Here is a 21,046-nt window from a genome sequence, read left to right on the forward strand (position 1 = left end):
TCTCTTTGTATTTGTAATCCTTCTGCCTTTTTCTTTTTTTGCTCTCTGTACTTTTTTTTTTTTTTTTAAGTAGGCTCCACACCCAGCGTGGAGCCCAACATGGGGCTTGAACTCATTGAGATCAAGACCTGAGCTGAGATCAAGAGTCAGATGCTTAACCGACTCAGCCACTCAGGTGCCCTGCTTTCTGTACTTTAATGCTATTATTTAGTGGATAAAGTTCATGACCACTACATCTGTTTTGTGGTTCACGTATTTGGTCATTGCAAGTGATCTTTTTTGTCCTATTTAATACAGTTTTTGGCCTTGAATTCAACTATGCTGACATAAATATTGCTACGTTCTTTTTTGTCCCCCTTGGGATGTTTTTGCCCATTCTTTGCTTTGTGATTTTTCTAAGTCTCTTTGTTGCAGCTTGATTCTTTACTCTTTTTTTAAAATCAGACAACCCCCCAAAAAAATAAATAAATAAAAATAAAATCAGACACCATTTCACTTATATTTTTCTTCAAGTTATTATTCCCATGTATATTACACAATCGAGTCATTTATTATGTAATCAAGAAAAAAGATGTTAATGGAATTTGTTCTTTCGTGTTCCAACAGGTCTGAGTTTCTGCGGCTCCTCATGATCTCAGTTTTCCTCTTAGGACTTGGCACTGTTGTATTTATGTTCAGAAGTGTGGAGTTCAGTAGCCCCATGCCAGAGCGCCCTCATTCTGCTCTGGCTGACCAGATGCTGAAGCTTCTACCCGAGGAATGTCTCAAGAACCTGTTTACCTATGATGGAATCCGGTGAGAGTCAAGTTATTCCACGTTGGTCCAGTGTGGACCCCAGCAAGGGTCCAAGGTCCCTTGCTCCTCCTACGGTTTACTGTGCCCATTTTATAGCCAGTTCCCTGCTTTCCCGAACCTGTGCTTGTTGTTCAAGTGATCCAAACTGTGGGACCTGGAACAGATTTGTTCTGCAGGGTGCAGTGTGCTCTCTACAGCACCCAGCAAGGTCCCTGAAAACTCTGGAGGGCCTCTTTGGCTAAATCGCAAGAAAGATGCTGCCTTTCTGTCCTGCTGGCCTCCTCTTCTGGTGGGGCCCAGATGCCACTGGCATTCACGTGACTCAAGTTTATTATTATTTTTTAAAGATTTTATTTATTTATTTGACAGAGAGAGACACAGCGAGAGACGGAACCCAAGCAGGGGGAGTGGGAGAGGGAGAAGCAGGCTTCCCGCCGAGCAGGGAGCCCGATGCGGGGCTCTCGATCCCAGGACCCTGGGACCATGACCTGAGCCGAAGGCAGACGCCTAACGGCTGAGCCACCCCGGCGCCCCTCACATGACTCAAGTTTAAAGACATTTGGTGTGGGAGATAATTCCAGAGAGGGGGGCCTTCTTCCCCTTCCCCCTCCCCTTTCTTCCCCTCCCCTGTATCTCTGGGAGGGGCCGCTGCTGAGATTCCAGAATCTCCTCCCAAGTAGGACAGGTGGGTATATGGAAAGGAGATGCTCAGGGTGAACCACACACCAATTAGACCCCGGGTTTTCTCTCACCTACCAGCCACCCACCCACTCCTTGCTCACAGTTCTTTTCTGGTTTTAGACTGTTCCCGAAAAACCAGTGCAAATGCGAAGCTACCACATGGCAGGAAAGCTATAACTTTCAGGATGCCTATGACCTGAGTGAGCTCCCTGCGGTGAAAGCGAGGAGACAGGCTGAATTGGAACACTTTCAGAGGAGGTAATGCAGACCATGAGGGCTCTTGGATCCTGGGGTAGAGCAAAAGCTCTCTCTACGGTGTCTTGAGGGTGTGGGTCCCAAGAAAACAGGGAGGAACTCCTCTCTTGCAGGAGTCCCTGAGGGGGAACTGTTAGGAATAAAGCAAGGAGAGAGAATGGAGGAAAACAACCCATAAATGAAGATTTGTCAAACTTTGCGTGTCTAGAGCATTTCAGAGTAAGAACAGAGCAAAGGAATGAAAATAGTCTGGGACAGCCGTGTGGTGTTGGTGGTACAGCCTCCAGGCACCCAGGCCCTCAACAGCAGGTGACTTTACAGCAAGGTGCATCTCTAATTCATTTATATGCTGAGAACATACTTCCCCCTGCTATGTGCAGGGCCCAGAATTACACACTTGGGGTGTATGGGCCAGGATTGTGAAAAGAGCAGTGATTGATTCTGATGGGCTTATATCAAAAGGGTATTTGTGGGAAGGATGTTGGAACCTCCTCAAAACCATAGGTGATAGGATGACCAGGCTAAGAAATCAAGAACCAAGGGAGCACAGAAGGGCTGGACAGGACTACCCGCCCTCCCTCCCTCCTTCCTTTCTTCCTTTCTTGTAGCAATCATTTATGAGTTATGGCAAAAGGCATGCTATAATAAAAAATACAAATAAGAGCACATGACTAGGGACTTGAACTCTAGAATAGGCTGGATGGCAAGTTACTTGATCTCCCAGCACTTAAGTATCTCCATAATTTTATGAAAAATTATAATAAAGATACTTCTTTCATAGACTTATGAAGGCTCTGTGATATGCGTTGTATTAACATACAAAGAGTTAGTAACTCATGAAGGGCCTGACATATACAGGCACTACAAAAATATCACCTACTGCTATTGCTGTGGTTTACTATTAATATTATTGCTCTTATAGTTCTTCTAGGAGATACATAATTCATTAAGAGATAGATAAATCACCTAAATATTAGATGGTTATAAGTGCTCTATGGAGGAATAAATTAAAATAGTGTGGTAGAATGTTACTTGGTGGCATAAAATTTAATGGGATGATGAAGGAAGGTGACCTTGAACTCTGATTTGTATATCAAGCAGGAGTCCCCACCATCTCCTGTAAAGGAGCATCTCAGAAGGAAGAGTTAATCCAGGGCCCAGAGCCTCAGGCATGGCAGGGGGCTTTCGTGATGGCTGAATGACAAGCAAGCAGGTGGTGGCTGTTGGAGCTCTAGTAACTCAGGGGAGGGCCGGTCGGATATGAGCCCGGAGAGAGGTCAGTCATGATGGCCATTGTAAGCCGGGAGGTGGAGCGTGCATTTTGCTTTCTGAGTAATGCAAAGAATTTGAACAGTTGGGTTTTTTTTAAAGATTTTATTTATTTATTTATTTATTTATTTATTTAGAGAGAGCATGAGTGGGGGGAGGGGCAGAGGGAGAGGGAGAGAGAGAATGGCAAGCAGACTCCATGCTGAATGCAGAGCCCAACCCGGGGCCCATCTCACAACCCTGAGATCATGACCTGAGCAAAAATAAAGAGTTGGACGCCCAATCAACTGAGCCAGCCAAGCGCCCCAAGAATTGAATGGTTTTTAAAAGTGGCAAGTTCTTATCTGAAAACTCTTGTAAAATATCACTCTGGCTTTTCAGTGGAGAATACATAGTAGGGAAGGTATAGGGGAGGCAGGCTTTTTTGTGTAGTTAGGCGGAAGGTAAATGTTCCTTCTACTGCTGGAGCAGTGGTATCTGTACCTCTGGGAGGAACGGTCCCCAGGTGCTCCGTTGGCTGAGCCTGAGTCATGAATCAAGGAAGGGAAAGGGCGAGTCGGGTCCCTCCAGGGTCGATCTGGGGAGTCAGCTACCACTCCCCACCCCCCAACTACATACAAATGGATGACTCCCCAGAAGAGAGATGGGGGCACCAACAGGAGGCAGCACTGGAAGTCAAAGAACCAGTGGGATAGACGCATGATGCTGGCATGGATTTGAACCTTGGCCCCACCCAGCTGTGTGAGGAGCAATAGGGCTCTGTAGTTAAGGGTGCTGCCGAGGGAGGTCGACGGGCTGCACTCGGGTCCTGCATCCTCCACATCCCGGCCAGATGACCTTGGGCAAGCTGCCTACCCTCTTCTGTAAAATGGGGATAGTAATCGTACCTAGAGTCGTTGTGACATGTAATGAATTGACACATGGAAGGGCTTAAAACTGTATCACATTTGTAACATCGATGAATGTAGAGGACAGTAGACATAAAAAAAAAAAACTATAGAAACAACTATAGGTTGATGTGGTAAGCTCTCACAGCAAGCAGAAGCCGTGCCTGGCCCTGCCCCAGTACCACCGTCCGATAGCCTCTTGCCAGTGTGGTTCCCGCTGTGTCTCCCGGTCTCTCCGGGCCACTGCCTGGGAGGTCCGGCTAGTCGGGGACTTGAGGTGCCTGACACAGAGGAGGGCTCAAGCAGCATCTCTGGAATACGTGGATGGTGTGAGGGGAAACAGAGGGGCAGATTCCTGCAGGATGATGGCTTCCGTCTCTGTGCTGGGCAGTGTGGGGCTGTTTCCAGCAAGGAACACCTCAGGTGTGCACGCTGCAGGACGTGCGTGGCGCGGGCAGAGACAAGAGGCAGGGAGCTTTGAAGACACTGGAGAGAGTAAGATGGGGGAACTGAAAGGGCTAGGAGAATGTGAGGCAGGGGACTCCCAGGAGGGGGTGCTGGTCCCGAGGGAGCTGGGCAGAGGAATTAATTATAAGAAGGAACTGACTCCAAACAGGGAAGGCTAGGAGCTGGCCGTGTCCTCACCTGCCCCTCCTTCACCTGGGGAAATGCCCGGCTCTGCTGGGATCATAGCCAGCAACGCTGGTACAAGAACAAACAGAGCCCAGTACTGATCAGTGACGTGACCCAGGTCTCCTGTCGTCATGGCCGTAGCCAGGGAAGAAGAGGCTCAGCTCCCACCCGTGCCTCAACTCTTTCTCTGTTAGCCCAGGAAACACCCTGACTGCTCTGAGCAAGGTGCTCAGTTAGGTACAAAGACAGAGCTGACCTAGATCCTGCTCCCAGGGAACTCACAGCAGACCAGAGAGGATACAGTCAGCGTGCCCTCTCCACGTCCCTTCCACCCGCCACCTCACCGTCTCTGCCCCTGCCATAATCACGCACAGAGCCCCAGCTCAGCGTGGAATGACCGTGGGTGCTCTGTGGCCCACCGGGTGTGTTCAGCAAACGGTGTGGAACTCAGGAGTTCAGTGTTACGATGCTAGTCAGGGGGAGTGCTGTGGTAGGCCTTAGGAGCGAGAGCAGTTTCCAATTCTGAGAATTGCGAAAGGAATGTTCCGGAAGATAGCATTCAGAGCTGGCCTCATTCCTGTTACTGAACAGGTGACCTAGTATTCTAGTTATTGGTGTCTTAGTCTGGGTTCTCCCCCTGCAGGAATGGGATTTTCTTGGTGTCTTTGTGCCCACTTTAGCACAGGGCCAAAGGGATCACATAGAATAAATAACCCAGAATCTTCAGCCCCTGGCAAGTGTCACCGGAGCTGGACTACTCTCTGTGGGTATAAAATGGAGATGATTCGTAACTTACATGCTCTCCGCTGTGTGAGGGAATCCGACAAAACCCCATTTGGAGATCACGCCTATTATCCTCTGCCAGAGAGCACGCGTCTGATGTGGGAAGGCGTGGCCGGGACCTCTGGGTGCTCTGTCTCTGCCACATAATTGTCTGTATCCTTGAAATCATGAGTGGAGCTTGATATTGGGTAAAATCTCTGGTTCATTGGAGTCTGATTAGCTTCATATTATACTTCACTTAAAAAGTTAAGTACGTGGGGCACCTGGGTGGCTCAGTTGGTTAAGCGACGGCCTTCGGCTCGGGTCATGATCCCGGAGTCCCGGGATCGAGTCCCGCATCGGGCTCCCGGCTCAGCGGGGAGCCTGCTTCTCCCTCCGACCCTCCCCCCTCTCGTGCTCTCTCTCCTTCATTCTCTCTCTCTCAAATAAAGAAGTAAAATCTTTAAAGAAAAAGTAGTATATGGATAATGCTCTTTTTAAAAAAGTCCACTTGAACCAACCCTCTCAACTCTCCTTGCTTCCCTTCCTTATACGATATGCTCTCTTGCCAACCCAGTCTGCCCTTAGGAGTTTGGTATAGTTTATTCCACACAATTTTTTATACTGCTATACACACAGATGAACACACATAATCACATACATATGTATGTGTATCTATATCCACATAAACATATACTCTTGGGTTTTTGTGTGTATTTTTAAATTTTATTTTAATTCCAGTGTAGTTAACACACAGTGTTATATTAGTTTCAGGCGTACAATATAGTGATTCAACAATACTATACATGATTCAGTGCTTCATCCCCTTCACCTGTTTCACCCAACTATGTGTATGTTTTTAATGTAATTGATACTATAAGAACAAATCACTCTAGAAAAATCGCTTTTTTCATTCAGTATGTTTTTTTAAGTTTGTTTTTGTTTTAGAGAGAGAGTGCTTGAGCACAGGCAGGAGGCAGAAGGAGAGGGGGCAGAGGGGGAGAGAGAGAGAGAATCTTAAGTGGGCTGCTTGGAGCCTGACGTGGGGCTTGAACTCACAACCCTGAGATCATGACCTGAGCCAAAACCAAGAACTGGAGGCTTAACTGACTGAGCCACCTAGGAATCCCTCATTAAGCACATTTTTAAGAGCTCTCTATATATCTAGTTCTTCCCTTCTAAATGCCATTTAGCTATGAATATGAATACACTGAATTTTATTAAGCCATTATCCTATTGAATGATATTCAGATTTGAGGGAAATTTTCATTATTACATTTACATAATTTATAATAATAATCTTACATTATATTTACATTCTTTCCTTATTTTGTTAAGATGCTTATGCGATGTTCATTTCAAACAGTGCTGAAATGAACCTCCTTATGCATGTCGCTGTTTACACAGGGAGGTGTTTCTCCCCTTAACTAGCATCTGAATTGCTCACTCATGGGATATGCTTATTTCTACTTTTAATAAATACTGACAAATTGCATTCAAGAGCACCTATATTAATTCACACTTTCGTGACGAGTGCGTAAGGGTAGTACCTTAGATACCCCCCACCTAACCAGTACTCCTTATCATTACATTTTGAAACATTAATGAAAAAGGTATTTCCTTGTTCGTTTTTTTTTTTAAGATTTGACTTTATATTAAGCAATCTCTACACCCAACGTGGGGCTTGAACTTACAACCCTGAGATCAAGAGTCACAGGCTCTATGAACTGAGCCAGCCAGGGCCTCCAGTTCATTGTTTTTAAAGTTGCATTTCCCTGGTTAATTTTGAAACTGAGCACGCTTCATTTATGCATTAGCCATCTGTACTTCCTCTTAATTGCCTATTTACATCATTTCCCACTTTTAAATTTTGTCTCTTTCATATTCTCATAAATATTCACTATAGTAGTCTAATTTTTCTTCCAGGTGATCTAAATGATACCCTTGGCTACACTGGATCCCCAAAGGCTGCATTTCAACCATATTACCATAGTCCCCCAAAGAATCCATCTCGCTGGCTTGTTATGTGCTTGCCCTTGACTGAGGCTGTTATAACAACAAAATCATACGAAAATCATCACCGTGTTTGCTCTGAAAATACCGAGGCAACAAATCACATTTCTTGTGATATATTTTCTTTTTGAGTTCAGTGCCAGGAAAAGGTTTATTTGCCTCAGAAGTTGTTGCTTTGTCCTGTTGATAATAAGACCAGAGTACTGACTGTCCATCGCTTTATACCCTGACTACCAGGAAGTTCACTTGTGACCCTGGCATTTGGCTGCTGCCTCTGGGTTCACCCAGATGGTCTTGTTATTTTGTTTCTTCTTTCTCCCAGGTTGTGTTTTTAATTTTGTATGTGCTTTGTTGTAAACTGCCTCAATTCCTTTGCAAAATTCAAGGCTGGAGGGAGGGGAATGGAGGGGTGAATAAAGGAGGGAGGGAATGGAGGGGTGAACGGGACAATCTACTTTCAATTTCTCCCCATTGGCAGCAAGGAGCTCCGGGCACAGGTACCACTTTCGGAACTAACCAGGAGGGCGCATGAGAGCAGCTGCTAACGGTTCTGGTTCTGTTTCCTGCAGAGAAGGGTTGCCCCGTCCACCGCCGCTGCTGGCCCAGCCCAACCTCCCTTTTGGGTACCCCGTCCATGGGGTAGAGGTGATGCCCCTGCACACAGTTCCCATCCCAGGTAGGTACATCTCCATGTGGAGAGGAGCCAGGCAACTTTCTTAACCCTTCTTTAAGCAAAATGGGGGAGTGGAAGCAGTCATTCATTGAGTACCTGCTGTGTACTCAGCACAATGCGGGAAGCTTGACATGATTTCACTTACTGGTTAGTCTCAGTGTTTCCACCACTGGGAACCGCCCTTAGCCCATGTGACCTCCCTGGAGATCTGAGATAACACAGAAGAGGACAGAAATCTGTGTGCCTCAGGGAATCGTAGGACATGATTGGCTTTTTGGTGTCCTCCAGCATCATGAGCCCAGGCAAAAATGAGCCCATCTCCTGGGAGAGTATATTGAAAAGAACATTTATGTTGGTTAAACCCCCCCCTCCACAAGGGATTTCTACACACTTCTCTAGTTCAGCATCACCTCCCTGTAAGGTAAATGTTATTTTGCCAATTTCACAGATGACTTAAGTTATCTAAGACCCCATAGGGAGGCTATATTTGAATTAGAACTTGAATTAGTCATATTATGAGAACAGAGATAGATTCTAAAATAAATACATTTGGAGGAATTGCTAGTATTTTTGAATAGTCATTTAAAAAGGTGATTTGCCATTTTGGATGATTCCTTTTTTATTGTAAAATATGCATAACATAATATTTACAATGTTAATCATTTTTAAGCACACGGTTTTGTGGCATTAAGTATATTCTCATTGTTCTGCAACTGTGACCATCATCCAGCTCCAGACCTTTATAATCTTCCCCAATTGAAAACTCTGTACCCACTTAACATTGACTCCCTTCCCCCCACCCCAGCCCCCACCTGTGGCAACCACCATTCAGTAGAATGTCTTGTCTCATCTCTACGAATTTGACTATTCTAGGGACCTCATATAAAGATGATTCATTGCTTATCCATTGCTGCTTTCCCTTCAGTAACAGAGATCCTGAAAGGGGCTGGATTAATTCACAGAACCTGTCCAATGCTGAGGGTGGGCATCAGAGGCTTTAGATGCACTAGAATTTGAGAAGGACCATGGGACACCCCGTAACAGGACCCCAGGAAGAGGGGAGTGGTCAGCAAACACCCTGGATAAAAGGTGAATAAAATAAAATAAATAAAATAAAAGGTGACCCCGGAAAGGATTCTGGAAGGATGTGTAAAAGTCATCAGGAAGGTAGCGAGCATCAGGGAGCCCTTGGCATCCTCTCAAATGGTATTTTTTATCTTTTTTTCTGTCCCCCAGGTCTCCGGTTTGAAGGACCAGAGGCCCCCATCTATGAGGCAAGTCCCCTTCCCAGCCCCTTTTTGCACTGGGCATCACTGCCCAATGATGGCTGGTCATGCCCAGTGGTCATGGGTCTCGGATTTTGACAGAGTGCTCATCTAGATTAAATATGACACGAGTCCAAGGTGGGGAGAGGGGGTAGGATGCCTCCAGAAGGCATGATTTTTCCAGCCATTCAGTGGCTGGAGTTCCAAGGACTTCCGGAGACCCGGGCCAGCACAGATGCTGCTGGTTTTGCTGCAAGAGGAATTGCATGTTGCCGGTGCATGTTGCCTCCGCCAGGGTTAGCGCCAGCCAGCAAGACTGGGGTTCCGTGCCCTGCCTATTGTTCCCCGCTTAATGTAGCTCCAAATCCAGCCCTTGTGCCCATAGAGCGATGGCTGGGAGGCAAACTGCATCCAGAACCCTAATCTAAAAAGGAGTCTGGGAAATGTAGTTTTAGTTTTCCCACTCTGCATGCCAGATGTTGGACTGGGTGATGAGTGAGCAAATCTGCACAACAGAGTACTCTATCCTCAACAGCCTGCTCTGCCCTCCCCCACTCCCAGCAAAGCACCCCTCCCTCCCCCACCTCTGCCACTTGCCAGGTGCTCTGTGTTAGCCTCTTCGTGGTGCTTTCCTGTAGCTGAATTATTTTATATGCACCATGATATGCTTACCGCCATTCTCCCCGACTAGAATATAAGCCTCTTGAAGGTGGGGAGTTGGTTGTATTCACTACTCTTTTCCCAGGACCTATAATTTGGATCTCAGAAAACACCTGTTGACTGACCAAAGTGTTCTCAGCAGGCGTGACATAACCCAGTGTACTTTTCATAAAAATACCCGTCTGCCCAGAGGACGAGAAGGCAGGAGAGGAGAGTTGCTTTACGGAGTAGCAATGGCATGGAGAGAAGGGGACCAGTTCTAGCTCCATGTTGAAGGTAGACCCAACAAGACTCCCTCAGAACAGGAATGACCTCCTTTAGGGACTTCAACAGTTGAATGGATGAAGGTGCCATTCACGAGGCAGCGGGAACCAGGGAGAGAGTGGCAAACAAGTTTATAGAGAAAAATCAGCAGTTCTAAAGATTTCGGTTGCCTGTGGCACTTCCTAGCAGAGCAACCAGCCAGGCAACTGGGTCTCAGAAAGGCGGGGAGCTAGAGACACAAATTCTTAACCATTAGCATCTGAATGGTATTTAAAGCCGCTTCCTTTAGTGTGACGGTGAATAGTCAGAGAAAAGGGCGCGGAACTAACCCGGAAAAACTCCACTGGGAGGTCAGACGGAGGCGGAGGCGGAGGCGGTGGGAGGCAGTTGGAAATCAAAAGGGGCGGTCAGAGGGAGTAAGACGAAATCTAGAATGGGATCCTGTAAGCCAAGACCTAGGAGAGCAATGGCCCTTGAACACACGAGTCCCCAGGACTCGATTCTACTTCGCCGGGGATAGAGCAGCGAACGGCTTTGGAGCCAGACCCCAGCTTCCAGGTACATCCGGCGGCGCCTCCTCTCAGCCTCACGCGCTCTGCCCCCTGCTGGCCGGTCCGGGGCATGTGCTTTCCCTTGCATTTAGCGTCTTTCTACCTCACCCACCGTAGGTCACCCTGACAGCTTCTCTGGGGACACTGAATACCCTCGCTGACATCCCAGACAGTGTGGTGCAGGGCAGAGGCCAGAAGCAGCTGACCATTTCGACCAGTGACCGGAAGCTTTTGAATTTCATCCTCCAGCACCTGACATACACCAGCACGGTGTACCTGCACCACAGGGTGGATGTCGGTGAGAACTTGTCCTTGGATGGCAAAACGCTTAGGGAGTGGGAAAACACTACCGGGCCCTCTCAAAGTCTTCCTCCTCCAGGAAGGCTGCCAGCATTTAGGATGCTTCCCTTGCTCTTGTTTCTAACCCTAGACCTCTAACTTCTCAATTACTGTCCCCTACATTACCCCCATGTTGCCACTGACCCCATGGTGTGACTTGAAGGAAAGAACATGCATCTCTCTGTGAGGGCAGATCATTCATGCTATGCACCTGGAAACCACCCGGCTCTGTTCCCCATTATCTGTAGCTCTCAGAGCTGAAGCCTTCAGCTGCGAGAGAGGAGGAACCCATTCTGTGCATCAGTATCTTGTCCTGGGCACCTTCAGGGAAAGAGAGATGTGGGGGAATTAAAGTCACTCTTTTCTCTTTTGACTAGCTACCCAGGAGGCATTCCCAGGACACCAACAGAAAAATGAAACACAGGATAGATTATGCATGACCACAAACTAAAGAGAGTGCTCTCTCTACTCTCAGATTCCCAAACATTTCCTTTCACCAAATGACCCTGTGAGATAAAACAGGGCAGGTGGTGTTATCCTGGTTTTGTAGCTGGAGGAGAGTGATTTACCCAAGGTGTTTCGAATTTGCATGTAGTCCCAGTGCAGGGGCCATGCTGATCTTCTCTGTATCTTTCCAATTTGAGTATTTGTGCTGCTGAAACAAGCGCTAATTTACCCAAGGTAGTTCAGGTAATAAATGGTAAAGTCAAACTTAATCCAGACCCTATGATTCCAAACCCATTCCACCCCACCAGACTCTCACAGTGGAAGAAATGCGAGTTAAGGGACATTCAGCAGGGGGCGCCTGGTTGGCTCATCGGTGGAGCATGTGACTCATGATCTCAGAGTCCTAAGTTCAAGCCCTGTGTTGGGCATGGAGATTACTTAATTAAAAAAAAAAAAAAAAGGAAGGAGGCATTCAGCCAGTTACCCCAGAGACACACAGCAAGTCAGGAGGCAGAATGCTGTCAACTCTGTGGGGTCTCCTCCCAGGCAGGACATTCTCTACTGAGCCTTTACCCCTGCTGCAAATCGGCGTTCTTGGGGGCAGTGTGGAGAGTGACCTAGACTCTGTGCTGCCCACCTTGACCTTATTTCTCCCTCCAGTGAGTCTGGAGTCCAAGTCCTCGGTGGTCAAGTTTCCAGTGACCATCTGCTATCCTGTCATCCCTAAGTTATATGACCCTGGACCAGGTAAGGCCCTTGCTCCTGGGGCTCCAGGGTGGGATCTTGTAGCTAGTTGGTGCAACTCGGAAGGGACCAGCTCTGAGGCACAGGAGGAGAATTGATGGAAATAATTGCTCTGATATGATTCCTGACAAACAAGAAAGAAAATTCTAATATTCTCCTAATATTGCTTAATTGTATTTAACTTATTATGTGGTTATGCTTATTTTGGAAAAAAAACAATTATAACATCTTAATAAGTAATAGTAATAAAAACAGAGTGGTATTGGACCATGGCTAGATATATCAATGGAGTCGAATTGGAAACCCAGAGACAGATATGTTGGAGCTTTACCATGCGGTCAAGGTAGCTTTCCAAATTAAAGAGTGAAGAGATGGATGATCCAAGAAATCACATGGGACAACTGTGTTGATAAAGGAAGATAAAAAGTTGAATCTATCTTACAGCTCATACCAAGATAAATTCCAAATTGATCAAATATCTCATATTTTTAGGTGCTAGAACAAAACCCATGGAGTTCAAAACATAATCTTAGAGTATAAGACCTTTCTAAATATGACACAAAACACAAAGACCAGAAAGAAAAGACTACACACATAAAATACATAAAATTTTTAAATGTTTTTTAGGGCAGAAAACCACCAAAAGGAAAGACAAATGACAAAGGACAAATTGGGGGAAAAAATATCTCAGCACACACTAAAGTCAAACGTGTACTTTTACTTGAAAGTACCTATGAATCCATAAGAACACCTAATAGGTCGGCCTCCATGCCGGGCTGGCTCAGTCAGTGGAGCATGCACCTCTTGATCTGGGGGTCAGGAGTTGTTGTTTTTTTTAAGATTTTATTTATTTATTTGACAGAGAGAGACACAGCGAGAGAGGGAACACAAGCAGGGGGAGTGGGAGAGGGAGAAGCAGGCTTCCCGCGGAGCAGGGAGCCCGATGTGGGGCTCGATCCCAGGACCCTGGGATCATGACCTGAGCCGAAGGCAGACGCTTAATGACTGAGCCGTCAGGAGTTTAAGCCCCACCTTGAGTGTAGAGATTACTGAAATAAGTAAGTGGTTTTTTTAAATAATTTTTTATTGTTATGTTAATCACCATACATTACATCATTAGTTTTTGATGTAGTGTTCCATGATTCATTGTTTGTGCATAACACCCAGTGCTCCACGCAGAATGTGCCCTCTTTAGTACCCATCACCAGGCTAACCCATCCCCCCACCCCCCTCCCCATAAGTAAGTGTTTTTAAAGGTTTTATTTATTTATTTGCCAGAGAGAGTGAGAGAGAGAGAGCACAAGCAGGGGGGAGGGGCAGGCAGAGGGAGAAGCAGGCTCCCTGCTGAGCAAGGAGCCCGATGTGGGACTCGATCCCAGGACCCTGGGATCATGACCTGAGCTGAAGGCAGACACTTAACCATCTCAGCCACCCAGGTGGGCAATTTTTTTTTTAAACACCTAAACAAAACAAAACAAAAAACCAAATACCTAATAAGCCAATGGAAAAACGCACAGTTGGCAACAGATTAAATTCAACAATACTTTTAGCCATTAAAATATATGCTCAGTCTCATACTAAAAAAAAGTGCAAATGAAAAATTCATTCATATCAGAAAGTATTGGATGAAGAGTGGGGGGCAGGAATTCTTATAAACTCCTGGTGGGAAATGTAAACTGGCACAGCCTTTCTGGAGGCAATTTGGCAATACCTATCAACATTTGGGATGTGCATTCCCTTGGCCCACCAATTGCACTTCTAGAAATTATCGTACAGATACTTATATCTGTGTGAAATGATGTTTGTTCGGGGTTCTTTACTGCAGCATTGTTTGCGAAGACAAAAACCTTCCAGGTGGGATGCACTGATGAGATCAAGTGTGGTCCATCCATATAATGAAATTCCATGCAGTGGCATTCAGAAGGAGGAAGGGGAAACACAGGAGGAGGGATTTTTTTAATACTGCTACAAAATGCTTTCCAAGTTATAAGCAGGTACAGAAGAGAGGGAAGAGTAATCTATTGTTTCCGTAAAAACAAAAAGGGGAAAAAATGTATGTATGCCATTGCTTGAACATTCTCATTTTAAATCATTTTCAGATTTCTCTATTATTTTCGGTCTATCTGGAATGGGTTCACCTGTACACGATAGATTTGGTAGATTCGTCGGCTGTCGTTCATACTAATTCTCTTTAAGTGTTCTGCAATTTTTGTTGGTGAGCTTATCTTGAGCAGAAGGTTTCGCTTGCTTATTTTTTCCTCTCTCCCTTCTCTCTCCTGACTCCTTCCCATCTCATAGCTTTAGCGTTGGATCTACTCCGTGTCTGCCCAGCTTTCTGGTCTACTATTTTATACTGGAGTCCCGGGCTTCCTGCCACACAGTGATATTGGAGTTATTAAAGAACCAGTTGCTGGGCCTGAGGGTGGCTTGGCACAGGTCATGGCTGTGAGGCGGTGTCATTTCTGTTTGCATCCAGAGGTGTGGGCAGGGGTGGTGGCTGTCCTGGTGTTCCTTGCCTGGCAGGTAGTGATGAGGGATAGAGGGTGTGCAACCTAGCTCTTGTCCATGGCTTCTAGCAAAAAGCCTGGCTCTGGACCCACATATCCCGTGAGACACCTTAATTCCTTTACCCCTCAGAATCAGCCTCCTCTGCTACTTCTGATCCCAGAATGTGGCAGGTCCCAGCTCTGATCACTGCTTTTTCTTTCTGTTCCTTAGAAGTAATGTATATTTTTGAGCATAGTTATATCTTTGTATTTTTATCATTGCTATATCTTTGGAAAAAATAAGGACTCTCAAACAGAAAGCTACACCACCAACTTAGCCAGAAACCCCCTATCTCGACCACATCCTCTAGAAATTCATGCCCCTGGTTCTCTCTTTACTATAACAAAAGAACCAAACTTGGCGTGTGGCCCAAGAAAAGGGAGGACACGATTCACTTGGCATGCCCTTGAACACAATTTACTTGACTCTTCCCACTGATCACTTTTCCCTCATGCCCTCAGACCCAGGGGGAGCTGGTGTAATGGTGCAACAGGTATTAAAAACGAGGATTCTGGAAAGACTTCTGACTTCTGTCATTCTGAGAAGGGGCTCTGCAGTGGGGTTCTGGAGCACTCATCCATAAGCCACGGGTAGGGTTGTGGCTTTCAGCATGCATTAACTGCAACAGAGCCCACCCCACCCTACCTAGACATCCCACAGGCTCAGTCTGCTGACGTGGCTCCACGTTTGATGACTGAATCCCAAAAACACACCACAGCTCCAGGTGATTCATCATGAGGCCTTTTCCGCAGAAAAGCTGTTCCTTTTCCAAGTTTTTGTGGTATCACACGCCTTAAGCTGGACTATCTGGTCCAGACCTTCTACTCTCCAAGGAGAGCTACAGACCACTGATGTCTTCCTGAGGAGAGAGACCAAGTGTGTTTCTCTCTAGGAGTGCAGCTGATGACAGGGTCAGGTCTCAAGTCCTTTAGACCTTTCTCCACTCCCTGGCCCTGCCCCATTTCCCTCCATCTTGAACCCCTTGATGGGCAGAGCTCTGTGCATCTCAATTCCTAGGATTAACCTGACAGCAGCATGCAAGCCAAGTGCTGGTAAGACCAAGCATTCATACAGACAGTAGGAGATGGCATAGTCGGGCCAACAGAACCAGGGAAAGAAATTCTAGAAGACGGATAAAATTTCAACAAGCTGGCTACGTTGTAAATATATTTATTTTCTATTCCAACTAACAAACTCTTACTAAGTGCGGTGGGCACGAGGCCCACACTGAGAGGTTGCAGCATAAAGAAATCACCAGAACAGTGCAAGTCAAATCAGTGAGGCTTCCCAAAAGGCAGAGTTCTGACATCAACGCTTTCTTGCCCAGAGAGGAAGCTCAGAGACCTGGTGACCATTGCCACCAAAACCTTCCTCCGTCCCCACAAGTTCATGACCATGCTACGGAGCATTCGTGAGTACTACCCAGACTTGATAGTGATCGTGGCCGATGACAGCAAGGAACCTCTGAAGATTAATGACAAGCATGTGGAGTATTACACCATGCCCTTTGGGAAGGTACATCCCGCCCAGATGGGGAGACATCTGGGTCCTGGGAAAGAGGACCCCAGAGTCAGGTTCCACCCCAGATGGGGACGCTTGAGTGGCTTTCCCAGGGTGGCATGATCCTGGAATAGAGGGGGTGGGACTGTCCCCTGAGTCCCTTTGCTGACTCCAAATTCACAGAGAAATCAGATCACTCTCACGTTTCTGCATTAATAAGTGGTTAGTCTGCCTTCCCTAGTGATTGGTATGGACATTAATTGAGATCCTAAGTGACTTGAGGTGTCTGACATTCTAGGGATTCCTGACATGCAGAGAAACTTGTGATCCCTATGATTTTACCCGAGCTAGAGGCTCTCTCTCTCTCTCCCACACACACACCCTCCCTCCTACAAGGACACACAGAAGGAAATGGATATCATAAGTACCATAGCGCCCCACCCTCCAACACCTTCCAGGCACCAACAGCGGAAATGGAAGGAGAGCCACAGAGACTCAGTTGAAAAAGGACTTCAATCCATCCACACTGGTCCTAGGACCAAGGAAGGACTTCCTAGCCTTTCTTTGCCTCAGCGTTTGATTCAGGGGAGTCACTGTCTTTCCTCCAGTGTCTCTGAGACACAGACTTCCTTTAACCCAGTGGTTCTCAACTGCTGTTTGGGGCGCAGCCTGGCTGTTGGGAATTTAAAAAGCTCCCAGGGATGGCAACTACTGATCTAACCTCGTTCCACCTTCAGGGTTGGTTTGCTGGTAGGAACCTGGCCATCTCTCAGGTCACCACCAAATACGTGCTCTGGGTGGACGATGATTTCCTTTTCAACAACAACACCAAGATTGAGGTGCTGGTGGATGTCCTCGAGAAAACAGAGCTGGACGTGGTAAGGGAGAGTTGCCAGGTTTACCCGGGTTGCAACCTGTAGAGACTGCCAGGAGAGGGAAGGGGAGGAGGAGAGGGGAGAGGAAGGGGCAGGAGGGGGAGGGTCCTGGGGAGGGCCAGGGGCTGATGCAGGAGAGGAATAAGCCAGCACTGCTCTGATTGAGAGCATCACACCAGGAATCAGGAGCTATGCGGTTTCTGCTTCTGCCTCCAAATTTAATTTTCTTTGAGCAAATTACAGCCCCCCCACATTAACCCTTGTTCTGTCTTTAAAATGGTGTGTTTATGTATCACTTCTAACTCCCTCCCTTCACCCCCCCCCCCCGGACTGGTGTGAGGTGGAGCAGCAGTGCTCTCTGGTTGTCACACGCCATTAAAAAAAAAAAAACGCGAATGGTACAAAGTTTTAAAAGCACACATAGGGGGCGCCTGGGTGGCTCAGTTGGTTGGGCGACTGCCTTCGGCTCAGGTCATGGTCCTGGAGTCCCGGGATCGAGTCCCGCATCGGGCTCCCTGCTCGGCGGGGAGTCTGCTTCTCCCTCTGACCCTCCCCCCTCTCATGTGCTCTCGCTCTCTCAAATAAATAAATAAAATCTTTAAAAAAAAAAATAAAAGCACACATAGCCCTAATGACATTTAAAAAAGAAGAAAGAGAAGAATGAGAGCATCAAAAGTCATTTGAAATATAGAAAAGCAAAAGGCAGCTACAGTTAATAATAGTCTCTTGTATTCTTGAGAGAATTTTGCTCCTGGCTCTCCTCCCCGAGCTATCTGTGCACACACTCACCGAAGGTATGTGCATTTCTGTGTGTGAGCCCCAGCAAAGCAGGATGAGTCCTGAGCCATCATAATGGCTTCAGGATGAGCTACATGCTGCTTCCGGATACTTACTAAACAGGGAAACGGATGGTGTGCTTCAGAAACCTGGAGACTAGATCAGTTGGGGATTGCTCCTGCCTGTGCTCTTAGGAAGTGCCTCAGCATTGTAACCTGGCATTACGAGCTTACACTCCCACCCCATACATGGGTTTGTCTCAGGATGCTATAAAATAATCATTTTGCGAATCACGGATCTGTACTTCTGAAACAAATAATGCAATATATGTTAAGAAAAAAAAAGAAGAAGAAGATAGCAGGAGGGGAAGAATGAAGGGGAGTAAGTCGGAGGGGGAGACGAACCATGAGAGACGATGGACTCTGAAAAACAAACTGAAGGTTCTAGAGGGGAGGGGGGTGGGGGGATGGGTTAGCCTGGTGATGGGTATTAAAGAGGGCACGTTCTGCGTGGAGCACTGGGTGTTATGCACAAACAATGAATCATGGAACACTACATCAAAAACTAATAACTAATGATGTAATGTATGGTGATTAATATAACAATAAAAAATTATTAAAAAAATAAAATAATCATTTTGCTAAGCAAAAAAAACCCCCAAGAAACAAAAAAAACAGATCTTCAATCTTCTGGCCACGTGCACAACGATAACTATGCAGGTGATGGATATGTTAATTAGCTTGATTGTGGTGATCTTTTCCCCGTGTAGACATATATCAAAACATCAAGCTGTACACTTTATATAGAATTTAAAATATATGTACAGTTTCAATGTATAGCTCAATAAAAGCTATGTGTTTTTGTTTTTTTTTTAAAGAAAAGAAAAAACAGGAAATGGGTAAGAAAATCAGTGGCATTGTGATCACAGTTATCTCTTCCAGGAGGACAGTCCCCAAGGCATCTGTTCACTCTTTCCAGAAGGTAGGGCACTCCCTTTCACAAGGAGGAGCAGTGTTTGGGGTGCAGGCAAGCAACAGCCTGTGTGCCCAGAGATACCTTCTGGCTACTCCTCTTCCAGAGAGCAAATCACAGTCGCATCAGTGAGGTAGAAAGCATAGCTCCTGTCGTGTAAAAATCCAAGCTGGCCCTTGACTTTGCTTCCAGCGTCTGCCTGGACCAGCCTCCTTCCCTTGGTGCTGCGCCGTCCTCTTGGGCCTTGGCTGCGTGGCTGGAAGAAAGGGGGAGAGAACATGGAGAACAAGCATTTGTCTTTGCAAAATGTGCTAGAAGTTGCAGACATCCCTTCCAACTCACATCCCTTCAGCCAGGACTTGAGACACATGGTCAGACCTCGCAAGGGAAGTGGGGAGTGTCCGTCTTTAGTGGCGTAGCTGGCTGCATCTTAATTTAGTCCACTTACAACTCAGACGGTCTGTTTGCTAAAGGAAGAAGATGGGGGACAAGGAGCCACCCTAGATGATTATGATGGCTCAGGATTCATCCTGCTTTGCTGGGGCTCACACATAGAAATGCACGTATCTTCGGTGAGTGCGTGCACAAACAGCTCGGGGAGGAGAGCCAGGAGCAGAGGAGCGGGGGGAAGGCAGCCTGAGACACACGGCACACGGCTCGTTGCAAGAAGCCCGGCAGTGGGGACTCCACAAAGGGCCCCGTGTGCACGCAGGCTGTTGCTTGCCTGCACCCCAAACACTGCTCCTCCTTGTGAAAGGGAGTGCCCTACCTTTTGGAAAGGGGGAACTTGCTGTCAGGTGAGTAGGGCAGGGTTGTGTGCCCTTTGGACTTGGCGCTTTCTGCTCCCACCAAGGAGATTTTCTGGGGTGAGCAGGATGAAAAGATCAAGGGACCTAGCCGTGATGTGCGGAAGGCTGTGGCCCCAACAGCAACGAGAGAGTATCCAAGGAAGAGTGTGAAGGGTAGATACAGAACAGGTGTGATTCTCGTTGTAACTGAGGTTCAGTCCAGGAAGTCTTCCTGGCAGAGGCAACATGGATATCAAGTCTGTGTTCTCTAACATGCGTTTTTCTGCCCACCGGTTAGGTAGGTGGCAGTGTACTTGGGAATGTGTTCCAGTTTAAGCTGTTGCTGCAGAAGAGTCAGAATGGGGACTGTCTTCACCGGAGACCAGGCTCTTTTAGACCCCTGGATGGTTTTCCCCGCTGCGTGGTGACCAGTGGCGTTGTCAACTTCTTCCTGGCCCACACGGAGCGACTCCAGAGAGTTGGCTTCGACCCCCGCCTGCAGCGGGTGGCTCACTCAGGTGGGGACAAGCTGAGTGAGGAAGGTCCTGGCCCATGGACTGACCTCAGGACTTTGTCCTTTCCAAGAGCCACGAGCCACTGATCGTGGTCCTTGCCTGCAACTGTGGGCTTCTCTCCCTTCCCCGCCCCCCCCCCCCCCATGAGGGAGCTCAGGGTCTTTCTTGCCTCCCTCCTCCCTCTCATTGTAACTTATCTCCCGTCTGCTGCTCCCATGTGAGACACCCTTCCCCTGCAGTTCTGTCCCCTCCCTCGTGCCCCTCCGACCCCCTCAGTTCCAGAGTTCACAGTTCTGTCCGGCTGGAAAGCTCACCTGGGTCTCTCTGCCTCTGGCTACACCTCTAAGAAATGTGCTCATTTGTTTCCTTCCAACTCGGTCAGCCTGGGCAGGGGGCTCCACGCCCTTCCCCACCTGCCTCTCCCCCCAGACCTGGAATATGGCCCCGCGTCTCTGGCTGAAGCTCGTGTTCTCCCTCTCTTGGCAGAGTTCTTTATCGATGGGCTCGGGAGCTTGCTCGTGGGGTCATGTCCAGAAGTGATAATAGGTCACCAGGCCCGTTCTCCGGCGGCCGACCCAGAGCTGGCCACCCTGGAGAAGACCTACAGCGCATTCCGGACCAACACCAGGAACCAGGTCCGGTTCAAGCTGGCTCTCCACTACTTCAAGAACCATCTCCAGTGCTCTACATGAAGGCGCCTGGGCATCAGAAATGCTCTAGACTTACTGGGGGGTGGGTATATAAGACAGCGGATACTGGTGGTGGGACTTCTGATGAGACGAATGCTGTAAAGGACAAGCCAGCGGGCGGGGCAGGTGCGTCAGGCTCAGTTAC

General features: G+C 47.4%; 1 protein-coding gene and 1 non-coding gene across 2 annotated transcripts; one reads left to right on the plus strand and one right to left on the minus strand.

Annotated features, from left to right (window-relative positions):
• The first annotated feature begins 613 nt into the window (after positions 1-613).
• On the plus strand, positions 614-20,904 carry B4GALNT2 (beta-1,4-N-acetyl-galactosaminyltransferase 2 (SID blood group)). The gene is made up of 10 exons (XM_028093723.2): positions 614-795; positions 1,597-1,734; positions 7,865-7,971; positions 9,205-9,242; positions 10,826-11,006; positions 12,155-12,241; positions 16,113-16,300; positions 17,023-17,163; positions 19,996-20,215; positions 20,699-20,904. Exons 1-10 carry the CDS (start codon positions 629-631, stop codon positions 20,902-20,904), a joined length of 1,473 nt encoding a protein of 490 aa, XP_027949524.2. The 5' UTR covers positions 614-628.
• LOC114201186 (U6 spliceosomal RNA) lies at positions 11,609-11,715 on the minus strand. Its single transcript, XR_003607598.1, has one exon. It is a non-coding gene; the product is annotated as a U6 spliceosomal RNA (small nuclear RNA).
• Positions 20,905-21,046: the final 142 nt, after the last annotated feature.

Source organism: Eumetopias jubatus, unplaced genomic scaffold (genome assembly GCF_037043125.1).
Source record: "Eumetopias jubatus isolate StellerSeaLion01/CBP00866 unplaced genomic scaffold, mEumJub1_p1.0 scaffold_10, whole genome shotgun sequence".
NCBI classification, from domain to species: Eukaryota; Metazoa; Chordata; class Mammalia; order Carnivora; family Otariidae; genus Eumetopias; species Eumetopias jubatus.